Here is a 14515-nt window from a genome sequence, read left to right on the forward strand (position 1 = left end):
TACTCTGATCTTTGCCTGAAGCAACGTTTCGGTCCTGGACTCATCTGTCATCGCTGTTCATCCGTGTGCATTTGGGTTGGGTACAGAAGGTTGTGTGTGTTTGGTCGGTACGGAACACAAATACACCGGCACACCAGCAGGAGGAGAGCGTTGCCAGGCCCTCCAAAGCTTGGCATCGCCGTCACGGAGCCGGGAAGGAGAAGAAGAAGAAGAAGAAAAAAAAGAGATGCTTCTCTTTAGAAAGTGGCAGAGGGCCACCTTGGATCTGGGCTGCTTTGGATCGCCTCCATGATGCAGACTGCAGGACCTGACTGGCTTTTCCAAGCCAAATCTGACGGCTATTTTTGGTGGGAAACTCACGAATGCTGAAATCCTTTACGTTTGCCTATTTCTGTTTTTAGTCATTTGTGGACAAAGAAGCCCTCAGAGTTTGAACCACGAGGCTGTAAAACTACCGACACATAAAAATCATGGATTTTTTATAATAACGAAAAAACACATTTCACTAAACTGTCAGTATAGCGTGGCTCAATGCTCTGATTAATGTCAGCGCTATGCAGTACACACACACATCATACGAGGATGACACCAGCTGGACTGGATCCCAGTTTTAATAAAAGGGTAATATTGGCTCATTACACATCAGTGTGACCCAGCTCACCCTTTGTTCTTTCCAAGTTGGGATCGTGGTTATCAACAGAGCAATAATACAGTTTACAGTTCAGTTTAAACAATTTGGTTTTGGATTACTTTTCCCAGGTAACAGCTTTTGTGTTTAACAGCAGCCACCTGCTGTACCATAACTGATTCATTTTCTACTCACCATAGCTCCAATTGTTGACTTTTTGAATGTTGACCTTGGTGTTTAGTTGAAGGGGGGGATATGTTTCCATATATAGATTAATTAAGATGGACGCTTTCTGTAATGTGCTCTCATCACCTTAGAATGAACAGTTTCTGTGGCTACACACGAGTCCTCTTCACAGATCCTTTAAGAACAAACCAAACGGCTCTGGGAAAAGGCCACTATGGTTTTGTGTTTTTACATCAGCCACCGTACTTCTACCACCTGCAGACTTGGCCCACACGAGAATTTTTATTTTTTTATTTCTAAAAAGAGCTGGGTTTGTTTGTTTGATTCTTTATTTTAAATGTGCTCCTGGAGATGCTCCTTTTTTTATTTTGCATAATGGCACTGTTGTGTGTCTGTGTCGACACTCCGGTATGGTAGAAGGCGTTATCTGCTCCCAGAAATCAACCAGGCCAAGGGAGAAGAAATCTGCTGCATGTCCCTAAAAGACAGAAAGAATCTGGCTGATTTCGGTACGTCCCTGGCCAACTGGTGATAGTGCCTCCATCCAGTACGAAAACATTTCTGTCTGTTTATTTTGAGATTTTTTGGGTTTGTTTTATAAACCTCATCCTATATCTGCAGAGCCCACAGCCCACATTATTGGCTGTCTTTGATTTCAGCAGAATTCAATCCGGCCCCTGAATCTGTTCCTGGGTTAGAGTGCATGATTGTGCTGCCATCCAGAGGTCGATATGAGGAACAACCACATGGCCGCCTTTGAGGCTTTTGCTTGAGAAAGCGAAACATTAATTTAATACAGATATGTCATAATAGAGAAATATGACCAATGTAGAACTAATGTATGTCCATGTAAAAAATAAATGAATGTTTCTAGCTGAATTGTTCCGTGATGGCAGCTGGCCTGAGCGTATTTTGTATCTTATTGCTATAATATTTAAATTTCAATATGTGACGGAGCTTTAGGGGAAGAAACCAACAACGCAGATCTAAATACTCAAAGACACGCAAATAAGTCACTGTGGATTTAGGCAGAGACGTTTATAGTGATTAAGAAAAAAAGTTTTATTCACAGACAATGAAACCAAAGTAAGGACAAATCACTAAAAACGGGGTTAAGATTTATAAAAAAAAAACAGGCAAGTGGACACAGCAAAAACGACTGAGGAAAACAACAGGAAGTAACCTGAACCTGAAAACACAGGACTACAATAGCAAAACAGCAGCAGGTTCTCTGTACAGCACAAAACAAGAGGTGCCCTTTGTGTAAGTATAAAGAATTTAAGACCAAACATACCTGTACAGCACCAAACCAAAGGTGACTGAGGCCATGGGCAGGTGCTTTTTAAGGCCTGCCACCAATTGGCCGTTTGGTTGGAGAGGAGCCAGCCGAAATGCTGCCTTCAACCCTCCCACAAATACATAAAAGATAAGTTTTATAGCACAAACAAATGTAACAAAATATACAGGTTTATCGTATTGGTATTTACAGACTTGACAGTGTAAACGTTCTACTAGCTGTTAACTATCTGACTGTTGTTGCTCTTTTGTCGTTTCTCTGCTGCTGTGTGTGTGTGTGTGTGTTATCTCTGCTTTAAACTTGCTGGCCCGACTTGACAATCTCTGCTCTTGCTCCACCTGTAATGCCTAAAAAGTACCGTGAGTTAGGAAGTGGATCGACAAACAATGTTCCCTTTTTGACCAGACTATGTCATCTGTCAGACAATTCTGAACAAAGTGTTGCAGCTTCCTGAAAATGGGTTGGAACTGCAGTCTGAATGATGTAGGAGGGTACAAGGTGGATAACTCAGTACACAGTAAACACGCAGTAAACACACGTTGTTGCTCACAGTGTATATATGATGGCCTCCATCTCGTGGTAATGTAGACATGTGTTCTGTTTATTTACAGCAGTAGTATACAACAATCTTCAGTCGGCAATTCATCCTCATACAAATATTTCAATTTGATGATCAACATCAGAAATTGATGCAAATCCTGAATGAGGAAAGTTTAAACAAACCTTCTAGGTCTCTTCAGTGCAGTCGGGTTTGAAATTTTACTAGTGTTACTAGTGTTTTTTCTTTTACATAATTTGTGACCTGTTTTGAGAAATAAAGATCTACACGGCCTGGTTTAATGTGGTCATGCACACAGACGCTGAAACAAACATATCAGTGGTTAAGCTATCTGTGGCGTTAAAAGCGGTCAAAGACAGAAAGAAAATATCATTTGGCTGATATCGGCAAAGAAAGATCCCTATTTCCACAAGTAGTAGTTGTTGTTGTTGTTGTCGTCCCCAAGCCGACGTTGGTTTTCAGCAGTCTCTTGCGGAGGAACGCGGGACAGAAGGTGCATACGTAGGCGTCCTTAAACCCCGAGTTGCAGAAGCAGTACACCAGCGGGTCCAGCAGGCAGTCGATGTACGACAGCACCATGAGGCTGTCGTAGACCTGGACCACGTGGTCCTCCGCGCCCTGCCACTCCTCTTTTAGCCGCACGCTCAGCAGCACCGCTCGGGCCAGGGTGCTGGGCAGGAAGCAGACCGAGAAGACGACCACGACCGACATGACCACCCACACGGCCCTCCTCAGCTTGGTCTTCTCCCCCACCGTCTTCCTCCTCAGCCGGTTGACGATGCGCACCGTGCAGTAGACCAGCACGACGAAGGGCACGATGATCTGGCCGAAGTACACGACCTTTCAGAAGGGAAGAAAAGAAAATGAAGGTCACGAGGGTCAACTGTCCAAAACGCAGGGATGTCCTATTTCTATTAAAGAAGGCTTAGAAAACCAGCAAAAAGACAGATTTCCACTGGTCTTTTCATCACTTATTTCATTGATCCTGTGAATTTGAACATGTGTCAAGTTGAAGATGCTGTGATTCCTAGACAGGATATTTTTACACGTGATGGTTTGAGGAAGTGTAAATAAAGTTGTTATTATTGTTGGCAGCAGATAGCCTCGGGGCCTGTTTGGCACATGTCGGTGTATTGGCCAATGGCAAATATTTAAGCCTTTTTTTTTTTTTTAGTTCCCTACCTCCATTTTACAGCTCCTGTTAATGCAAACTCTCGTACGGAAAAAAGCAAAGGCCCACCTCTCTGAATGTGTCCGTCACATCGTGATAAGCGGTTTCGTATCTGCGGCCGTGACTGTTGCAGCACTCGAAGGTCTTGACCATCGTGGGGATGGTGAGGGGCAGCAAGACGAGCCAGATGAGGATCGACACCTGAGGGGACTTCTTCAGTACTTTGACGATATTCCTCCTCCCGAGATGCACCACGTTGAAGTAGCGTTCGATGGAGAGGGTGATGAGGAAGGCGATGCTGGCGCCGCGGTTGAGAAACAGCATGAAGTGCATGGTCTTGCACTCCCATTTGTTTGAGCTGCGCCTTTGGCCGTGATGGTAGTGGTAAGCCTTGGCAGGAAGACAGGCAACCAGCAAGAAGTCGGCCACCACGATGTTGAAGAGGAAGACGCTTTTGTTCCTCCAGAACTTGAACCTGAAGCGGAAGTTGTGACACAGCAGTAATTCGCTACACCGTTTGCTCAGTTCTGTTTGAGCTCATGTATATCCACAGTACAGTGTTGAATACGATGAGTTTTATCTCGAGATCAGCACACCCAGATTGTCTTGTTCTTTCTTGAGGTAGATTTTTAGTTGCCACTGTACGATTTTGATTATTTGTCTGTGGTTATCTAATAGTCTCTCAAATTTTTGGCGAACTGTGCAATTCGTAGATGGAGTTCCTCCAACACCACGCAATGGCCGATCAGGGTGGTGTTCCAAGTGCTAACCACAGGAGGTCAAAGTCTCCTGGACTCAATAACTTTCTTTTAGCTTGACTCATTCACCAAATCACAGGCCATTCCCACCAGCTGATGAAACTATCAAGTTCAAGTTGAAACCTTTTCCCTCTCTAAGGGCTTTACCTCCCCTCCCACTCCTTCGTCCACATTGATATAGTACTGTATGAAAATAACAAGGGCAGTGACCGTTTCCTCATACCTGAAGATGAATATGTAGAGGACCGACAGGTTGAGAGGCAGCCCCAGCACGAACTCTCCAACAATCAGCCAGGAGAGGGTTTCGTATGTGATTTGGTTGGGTGCTTTGCAGTGGTCAACCGTGTCATTCGTTGACATGTTCTGAGCTGTCCGAAACATTCAAAAGGCTGCACTACTTCTACAGCAGTAGAATCCCAGTCGAAGTAATACCAATGCAATGGAAAGAAGATGGGTTCAGGGTTCTCCGGGCAGATCGAAATCCTTTCCTTTGTTTCCTCAGGTGCTTGTAGTAGTCGCCGCTGGCCCAGAACCTCTTCTCCTCAGGCACCGATTCCCCTTTCTCTCTGTGAGCTGTCGAATTCAACAGTCCCCTCCCGAGAGCCTCACTGCCGGTCCGGCCGTGCCACAACCTGCTGAGGAAAACATGCGGCGTAAACAAAGCACGAGCTGAAAGAGAAGAAAACAGCCTCTTCCAGCCCTTTTATATGTGAGGCCGTTACTGATCCTCCAGAGAGGACGGATCTTTTTTTTTTTTTCTCTCTCTGCAGCTGGAGGTGGGGTTTGAAGACATGTCAGATGCGAGTTGTGGAACTAGTCCTCAGGTGGCTATCGATACTCAACCATCATGCCTGCACATGTCTAGCTTTACACTAAAGTGAGGTGACAATAAATGCGTTAGGGGCAAGAACGTTGAAGATGCAGATGCGGGCGGCGGCGTATACTTCTAGCCGATTGCAGGTTTTGATGAATTCTGAAGTCTGTGGAGTTGCCTGTCGGCTTATTATCATAAATGATTGTCGAATGACATTTGGCAAGTTAAGTCATTTTCTCGACCACACTCTCCTTCAGTCATGGTCATGGTAGATGCCGGTGTTTAGCCCTGGTGCAAAGGAGGAGATTTGCAAACCAGTGTGAAGTGATGTCTCAGTTAGGTGGGGTTGTGTTTTGTAGTTTGTCGTAAAACGCCTTTTTACACCTTTGTCAAGCAACTAGTTTTTTTTAGAACTAACAACTATTTTATAATTTTTATAATGTGAATGTTGTCTCTTATCCTTATCTATTTATCTAAAGCACTATAAAAAACGAAAGTGTTATTATTATAATTAACTGAATAATTCCACGACCGTTTATTTAGAAATTGGCCTCAATGGACATTGCATGGAGCCTATTATTTGACCCCCAAATACCCCTAACCCACCTGCTGCTCCTTTTACTGACAAACAACCAGACACTGTAATGATTTCAAACGTTGACATGGGTCTCTGTAGAGCCATGCCCCTACGTCTCCCCCCTTCCAAAAAGATAAGTCAGCAGGAACCAGAAGTCCACTAGCGTGACAATGTGTAATGACTTGTCAGGCACTGTCCCAGACATTATGTAAAACCGCTCATGTTTCATAACTTCTGCTCGGGGACACGTGTGTATGAGCAGAGGGCATTTAGACATTTAGTGTATTGCACCCTCGACCACAACAGTGCCTCCTTTAAAAAGTCATTGCAACTTTGCATCTCTCCCACAGAAATGCTGATCTCAGTTTCTCCTCTAAAAGACTGGATGACTCCAGTCGACCGGATCCTGGAACTGCTTTAAAGAAAAATACATCTCAAAGTGTTGCGATAACAAATGACAGACTTCTTTGCACGGATGATGAAAGGTAAATCCGCAGCAAAAGGAAGTACAAAGACATGCAAAATGTAGATAGAAAAAAAGCCCCAATGTGGTCAAGGGCTGCTTGTCACGCAGGGCACTATTTGATAATTATATACCTATTTCTCAGAAACACCATAGTAACAACGTCTTTGCTTATGTAGCTTTGTGTCTTTGAAGAAAAGAAAGTGACCCTATGTTGCTCTGGTTTATTGATGCAAAACTCTAAAGGCTCCGTGTAATTTCCTCTCGACTCAACTTAAGTACATTTAACTACTCGAGCGTTTTACTAAATGCAGGTCATTTCCCCCTGCAGCAGCGATAACCAATAACAACTGGTAACATAAAATGTAGCCAAGTCTGTTCACTCTGCTTTCACACCAGGGTCCAACATTGCTCACCGAGAGGCCATTATGTTGCCGACGGGCTCACCGGGCCGTGGCAGCTTGTGTGGTTTTTCATGCGATGCGGGTTGTGGGAGAAGTTGTATAAATGGGAACAGAACAACAGGGGCGATGCTGGTGCATGGATTAGAGAGGGTGGGCTGGGAGTCGCGAGTTTGGTATCGTGGTTATCAACTTGGTGTTGACTGGAGAACCGTGCAGACTCGTCTGATGTATCATCTCACGCAGAGCCACGTGCTAAGTGCCACGTTTCAATTTGTAAAACAAGATGCCAGCAGGACCGTATCTCTTCTTACTTTATGCCGCTTTGATTCTCTGCAGAAATGCTGGCGACAGCACATACACACACACAGCACACAGCACACACACACACACACACACAAGCACATAGACACACGGTTGTTTACCTTGTTTGCACTTGTGAAGACACGTGTCACATCTGTATTACAATCAGTAAATGCCAGTGGTTTGGACTTCCTCAACTTCCTCCCACCCACACACACACGTGCGCTATCTCTTCGGTGTTTACCTTCTTATTTCACGTTGAATCTCCCTCGCTGTCATATTCAGTTTATCTCTTACCTTTCTTAAAGTTAAGATGTTTCCGGCCTTTGCGCCGTTGCAGTGGATCGCTTCCATCCTGCACTGATCCCTGACAAGGTACGTACTCAATGGCTGCCCCACTGCTTCCGTTGTGTAAATGATCCGGACCGATTTGTTTAGATAAGGTCGATGTTGAGCAACCTTATAAGCTTTACTGTTGGAAAGCAAGGTCCAAATAACCAGTTTCTTGCCATATGCTAATGAGTCATGAGACATTCTTTAGTGCATATATATAGTATATATAGTGCCTCTTATATATATATATATATATATTCGAAAAATACATTTTAAAGTGGTTTAATTGTCTTTCCCGTTGTATTAAGGACCATTAAGTACCAAGCTCAGATAAATCACTACATAGCCAACACAGGAGTACAGTTCAACGGGACAGTTTGGGTGTTTTGAAGGGGGGGTTGTGTGAGGCACCATCCCCATACAGGAAGTTAAGCAATGTTTCGTCAAAGCAGAACAGGGGATTTGCTGGTCTCACTGCCTCCATTCAATTATTCAATTGTTATTAGTGTGTGAATTCACAGTGTGTGTTTCAGAGGGCAGGTTCAGATTCATCAATCAATGAATATAACTGGCGGAAAGAGCTGTCTGATGGCAATTAAGCTGTCAAAATAGTCTAGTTACAGTAAAGCCATAAACGTATAATGATATTGATTTGATATATAAAAGGGTTTTGCTATGGCGGTAAATAGCGTTGCTCCCGTGCTGGTACTCCTGTGTGTTTCTAAAAACTGAGTGCACGGTGACCCCTGTTTAGGTTACACGTCAACTATGGCAAAGTACCGCGCAAAACCCCACTTGACCCGACACCTAAACTGTCCCTTTAAGAGTCAGATATGTGTGAAATAGTTGGAGCGGAAACCGAGAGGGTGATCATTCGACAGGTTGGGTGGTTGCCAACTTTTTAACAAATATTTTAAAAAGCGGGGAAACTTGAACCAGATGCTTCTGAAAATTCTTTAAAAATGAAAATGTGCTTTCCTCCACATCAAGCCCAACAAGGCCTCAAACTATTAAGGGGAAAACTTTACTTACATGGATGATGGAAAACAAATGTGTCGCCGGGTAAGAAGTTTCTTTGTCGGCTAATGTGGTTTTGAAAGTGCTTCATGGTTCATTCTGCAGTATGAGCTCATACCTGACCCATTTGTACGTATTAGTCCCTTGAAATTGAGTAATATTCAAAAAAAGATTGATACTATCTCAGGATACTATCACACCCACCTGAAAAGTCTCGTTATGTCTTTTTTTTTCCTCCTCTCAAACGTTCCACTGTGTCACAACAGTTTCCAGTTTTTCCCGTGTGCCCTGGTCCACGGCCCGAGGATCATCCTGTCTCCACATGTCCCAGTCAGGGAAAGAACCAGCTACTGCCTGCCGGGAGCCAGCACACTACGTCAGTAGTCACACACACTAAAAAAGCTATTATATAATAATTATTATTATTATTACAAGCTTTTAATGCTCAAAATGTCTCTCAAACATTTTACTACATTGCTTTTCCTGATCTAGGAATACATGTAAACACATTTATAGAATACTGAAGCCACCTTGTTGAAATGACCCCCAAATGCAACATTTACTCCATGGATAGCCTTTGAATCCACAATGTCCACAAATGAGACTGAAGACTGACCTTTGTTTCTGAGATAGTTTGCTTTTCAGAAACCATAAAGCCGAATACCAGAACCACACCTTCTTTAAATCAGATAACTGAAGGTTTTAAGATTGCTTAAGTGCATATTGACTCATGGGATTTTTTGTGTGACGGCGGAGTTTTGCATTTGAGTAATACAATTGAACGTCATTTCAACATATTTCAGGCTTCATATTAACATAATTTTGAAAACAGAAAGGAAACAGAATGGAAAAAATAAATAAAGGAATGTACTAATACACTCACGTATTAGAGCAGTAAAAACCCATCAAAAACAGAGTTCTAAAATGTCTTTTTGCAAACATTGCTACAATTCAAATGAATATGGGGTATGATGTGATGGGGCATGTATGTATTTTACAATACATCAGGAACATATTATTTAAATATCATTTATAATAATCAGAAGAATGTAAAAAAGTTGTTTGTCAAATCAATAAATCCTTTTATTACACTGAATCATGTCATGGGGTGGTACATCCTAAAACCAGTGAAACATTTTACCTTTAACTGTTCTCGAGCATCTCCCATTTGTTCGTCATTTTACGTCACTTTACAATAAACAGAGGGTATGACAGGGTGGCTGTTTTTCACGTGGGTTTATTTGGATCCAATAGGATAAGACGTTTCATTCAAGTTTTTGAAAGGGGCAAATCGGCCCACCGCAGCCAAAATCTGATTCGGACTCAGCATCAGATGTCAGAGAAATCGGAGCCTACCAGGCATCGGCTTTGTTAACTCCGCGAAGGAGGTCACACTTAAAAAAATAAACAAAGAAAACAGGGGTTTTCCTTAGTTGTGGTTTAACATAATGTCATGATTAATTCAACCTGACATGGAAATTGTTCAACACTCCAGTGTACAATTGACTCATTGTAGCGTTTCACCTTGTTAATCGATGCCTTGACAAATAAAAATAGACAGATTTTTATGATACACAATGAAGCGTCTTCAACACCTGTGAGTCTCAAATGAGTGTATTTATAAGCAGACAGTGATTAACAGACACGGTACTGTTACTGTTCATGGCATCATCAATGTACGTAAGGCCATCCCGATGACTAACACATGCGCAAAAGGATTCACGGGAATACGAGTAGAGGTTTTTTTTTGCGTGGTTCAAAGCATGATTCAAGATTCATATTGAATAGAAAGGTTTGACGCATTTCTTTTGGTGTGCTGGATTCATGTTTGTCAGAAAGGGGGCTCTTCAACTCACAAGACAAGAGAACCAGGCCGTACGGGAAATATGTACAGCACAATTATACAGATCCATAAAAAAACTCAACTTTCACAATCCACTTCCTGCATGGGTGTTCAGGGGTAAGTATTCTAGGGGACTGACCATGGTAATATATGCATGAGTTACATGCACACGTTTCAGACCCTTCCCCCTTTCAGTTCCCTTGGTTTGGAAATCTTCACTATTTCCAGTGTGGTTTTAAAAACCACACCTTATGGGTGACATGGTTATGTTTTTTAGGCCTTAACTGATGGCATTTAACACAGATATTTGGTTCATGTCGAGGCTTAGATAAAGGTTGCGTAAGGCAAATAAGATTCCTGTTGTTTTTTTCCCCCACACAGTGAAAAAAATAATTATTTATGGCCACAACTACTCTCTGCCCGAGCAGAAAAGAAAAACAGATGTGCATACTTTGGCCCTCCTATTCAAAAAGAAAAAAAGTCCACCACCATGAATAAATCTGAGACCATCAGCAGACGATTTGATCTATTGAGTCACAGAAAAACCACGCCATGCAATATATGACCAACTGTCTAAGAACCAGAGCTCCTTATTTACATAGGTACCTATATACATACTTGACTTACCAACGTTTTTATTCAAGAGAAAAATAGAAACACATTGAGGTTATTATTTGAAGCGTTGAATATAGAATCCTAAATAACAACTGGGTTTTGCCTTCATAGTCCCCTCATTTTGGGGACGCTACATCAGTCTGTAGTAGAATCCTTTTGGTTCCCCCCCCCCCATTTCAAATGACATTATTGCGCGGCGGTGGCAACGTGTTTCCTGTCGAGCTGTCCGGCAGCACGTGACCCTCTTTCAATAAGAACGGGAAATAACTGGAGAGGTAAAGGCCTTTGAACTTGGTGCTGCAGAAGCAGTAGACCAGCGGGTCCAGCAGACAGTCCACGTAGGAGAGGACCATGAGGCCGTCGAAGGCCACCGTAGCTTTGTCCTGCCCGGCGTCGGACCACTCCTCGACCCGGGCGATCAGCAGGACCATCCGGGCCACGGTGCAGGGGAGGAAGCAGAGCGAGAAGACCACGATGACGGAGGTCACCAGGAAGACGGCCCTCCTCAGCTTGGTCCGATCCCCGACGGTCTTTTTCCTGAGCCGGTTGACGATGTGCACCGTGCAGTAGACCAGGATGAAGAAGGGGATGACAATCTGGGAAAAGAAGACCACTTCTCGCATGCTGTCCACCACGTCCTTAGGAACCAGAGAAAGAGGATTATCTTAATTTGTCATTTACATCATCTTTGTACGTTTTTTCACTCATGTTTGGCCATTGTGTCGCCGAATAATCGGCGTATTGGGACACAACCGATCAACAGTTTAACCACAACTCCAAATCATTTACATAAGTCAAGTCTGCCCTTAAAAACATCTTCCTAAAGTTCAAAAAGGCGCAAAATGCAAACGGCAAGGCAAAGTTAGGTCACGTGTCCTGAAAATCACACAAAATATCAGTTTTACGGTGTTGCCATGTGTATTATTATTACTATTTTTTTGATGTACTGCAATGTGAATACGTTAAATTTCTCAATTTTGAGGTCAGTACTCGTACGCCACATGGCATGGGTTAGGAACACATGACCTCAAACACACCCTCACAAGATATCTTCACAGTAAAGCCAGAAGGCTTTTATGCTTTGTGATTGTTTGGGTCCGTACCTTCACCAAAGTATCGTCACGCCCCGGGCTGTGGCTGTTGCAGCAGTCAAAGTTCTTCAGCATGGTGGGGATGGTGAGGGGCAGGAGGAGCAGCCAGATGAAGACAGAGATGTGTGGAGACTTCTTAAGAGCTCTCAGGAGGTTCTTGCGCCCGGGGTGCACAACATTGAAATAGCGGTCGATAGAGGTCACCGTCAGGAAGGCGATGCTCGCCCCGCGGTTCAAGAACAACATGAAGAGCATGGCTTTGCACACCGTGTCGTTTTCGCTCCGCCTTTCCCCTTGGATGAAGTTGTATGCCTTTATGGGCAAACAGAAAAGCAGAAGAATGTCTGCCAACACCAGGTTGAAGAGGAAGATGTTGTTGGTGTTGGTCTTCCAGAATTTCAGCTTGAATATGAAGAGGTGCAGGACCGATGCGTTGAGAGGCAGAGCCAGGAGGAAAATCACGATCATGACGGCTGCGTAGAACTTGTACAGCGCCTTGTTCGTGGCCTCGCAGTCCTCGATAAGCTGGTAAACAGACCCATTGGTGCTTTCCGTTTGCATGGTGGAATGGATGAATGATTAAATGTTACCCACAAGCCAGAGTGAGCAAAGTGCTTTTCCAATAAAGCGAAAATGAAAAAACCTTTCACACTTAAAGTCTCACCAGCCAAACCCCCCAAAAAAAGAAAAAACCCACCAAACAGGTTTCTCCACAAGTTTAAACTCCCGTTCTATGTTTAATGTCCTTCTTTCAGTCCTCGTGTGGGTTTCTGGGGTCCGAAGTCATTCAGTATCAGGTCTGGAAGTGATCCTCCTAGCATGCAGAGGAAATGCTTGACAGCTTCTCTGCTTTTGAGTTTGCCCTGCAACTTATCCCTGTGCTGCAGACTCCGCCCTTTCTGTGGACCGACGAGATGAGTCACCGGCTGCTTCTCGACTGCAGGACCAGTGGAGTCAACAAGACCTGCTTAACCTGAATAGACATGAGCCTTTAAAAAAAATTAAAATAAAGATAAACATAACAGTAAAGTTTTTCTCAACAGGAAACTGGTTAAACATCAAACAAAGTACAAGCGTGGGGGGTGGGGGGGGGGGATTTAATTTGTGCAGAAACCCAATCACAGTCTGCGCGCCGCGGTCAAGCACCAACAAGCCTCTGTTGGAGCCCTCGAGCCGACTTCACACAGACGGCCAATCCTTGGTGTGAGAAAAAGGATTTTTATGTTCATGCTAAAATTGGCTAAAACTGTGAGAATTCAGCAAACCCCAGATGCTACTGACTCGACTCACTGTTTCTCACACGTGACAGTTCTCTGTGTGCACACGGAGCCGCGCATCTCCGCAGAGGTTTTGAAAAAAAGAGATATAGATATATATATATATATATATATATATATAGAAAGATTCCCCCAAGTGCGCAGATGTGGATCCCTGGGAATTGATGATGTTGAGTGTATGGCTCGGGGAGATGGACGTGGCTCAACTGCCAATGTCTTCTACTATGTAAGGAAAAGTAGGCGAGGTTGCATGGAATGTTGCGTCCTGAGGGAAGAGGAGGAAGAGGAGGAGGAGGAGGAGAGGGGGGGGGGGGGGGGTAGCCCTCGGCCCTCACACTCAACTCTGCATGCCTCTATCTTTTTCACGCTTCAAACTCCTTCTCAGCTTCAGCTACATGTTCAGGCAGCTCTTTGGAATGAAGTTTTACAGACGTGGCCCCTCTCCTAAATTATTTAAAGGCCCCCCCCCCCCTTCCGTGAGACTAGACACATCAAACACATCAGCAGTTTTAGTACCTGTAACATAATTAAACACATGTAATTGAATGGTTTTACTTTGGAGGATTTATATAATATTTGGCTTTGATCTAGTACTTAAAATTCGTACTGAGCAACTGGAATTCTTGATTTAATCAATCTTGTCTCGGAATGCACCGACAGGGATTTCTTTTTCATCCTGATTAAATCAGGATTTAACTGAATAGTTTTGCGGCCAACTTTAAAAGGGGCTGAGAGGGAGGAATGATTATAGTTTAACGTCGGTTCAGTTTGGATTCTGAACTAGATTCATTTTGATTCTGCTGCATCAAAAACGTTTAAACTCTTAATTTCAAATGGGATCCAGGTAGTGAGCTTAACGTTACACCTGAGCAAGTAGGACTTTTTCGAATTAATGGATCCATCAAACAAGTTTAGTAAAGATTTTGTTGCTACTGCTGTATTTCTCTAGACAGTAGTTCAGAAAGATATTATCATTTTGCCCAAATTGTGTCCAAAGGAAAACATGTTCTTAATGCTGTTTATTTTTAGTGTTCCATCAATTTGGCCGACGGGCCTCCCCCCCCCTCTCCTGTGCACATTACTACGTCAATGATTTAATTGTGTAATGAGTTACTCAGTAAACACTGCAGTGGATAAAGGTTTAATCCAAGCACAGCAGTGTGGTTTCCCTGGTGCTCAATA

General features: G+C 43.5%; 2 protein-coding genes across 2 annotated transcripts; both read right to left on the bottom strand.

Moving 5' to 3' along the window:
• Positions 1-1702: 1702 nt before the first annotated feature.
• Positions 1703-5280, bottom strand: LOC119194802 (12-(S)-hydroxy-5,8,10,14-eicosatetraenoic acid receptor-like). The gene is made up of 3 exons (XM_037449207.2): positions 4823-5280; positions 3911-4316; positions 1703-3510 (listed from the first exon to the last, which is right to left on the bottom strand). The coding sequence occupies exons 1-3, from the start codon at positions 4978-4980 to the stop codon at positions 3040-3042; spliced, it is 1035 nt and encodes a 344-aa protein (XP_037305104.2). The 5' UTR covers positions 4981-5280; the 3' UTR covers positions 1703-3039.
• A 4825-nt stretch (positions 5281-10105) lies between these two features.
• LOC119194519 (12-(S)-hydroxy-5,8,10,14-eicosatetraenoic acid receptor) lies at positions 10106-12885 on the bottom strand. The gene is made up of 2 exons (XM_037448599.2): positions 12069-12885; positions 10106-11603 (listed from the first exon to the last, which is right to left on the bottom strand). Exons 1-2 carry the CDS (start codon positions 12615-12617, stop codon positions 11142-11144), a joined length of 1011 nt encoding a protein of 336 aa, XP_037304496.1. The 5' UTR covers positions 12618-12885; the 3' UTR covers positions 10106-11141.
• Between the last annotated feature and the right edge of the window lie 1630 nt (positions 12886-14515).

This window comes from Pungitius pungitius, chromosome 20 (genome assembly GCF_949316345.1).
Source record: "Pungitius pungitius chromosome 20, fPunPun2.1, whole genome shotgun sequence".
Classification (NCBI taxonomy): Eukaryota; Metazoa; Chordata; class Actinopteri; order Perciformes; family Gasterosteidae; genus Pungitius; species Pungitius pungitius.

What these genes read in the sequence shown, in the direction of transcription:
- LOC119194802 (XM_037449207.2), bottom strand. Translation starts at nt 4,980, where the DNA reads ATGTTTCGGACAGCTCAGAACATGTCAACGAATGACACGGTTGACCAC. An exon ending in CTCTACATATTCATCTTCAG is followed by an intron (nt 4,317 to 4,822) that starts GTATGAGGAAAC and finishes CTTCCGCTTCAG; the next exon opens with GTTCAAGTTCTGGAGGAACA. An exon ending in TGACGGACACATTCAGAGAG is followed by an intron (nt 3,511 to 3,910) that starts GTGGGCCTTTGC and finishes CCCTTCTGAAAG; the next exon opens with GTCGTGTACTTCGGCCAGAT.
- LOC119194519 (XM_037448599.2), bottom strand. Translation starts at nt 12,617, where the DNA reads ATGCAAACGGAAAGCACCAATGGGTCTGTTTACCAGCTTATCGAGGAC. An exon ending in GTGACGATACTTTGGTGAAG is followed by an intron (nt 11,604 to 12,068) that starts GTACGGACCCAA and finishes CTGGTTCCTAAG; the next exon opens with GACGTGGTGGACAGCATGCG.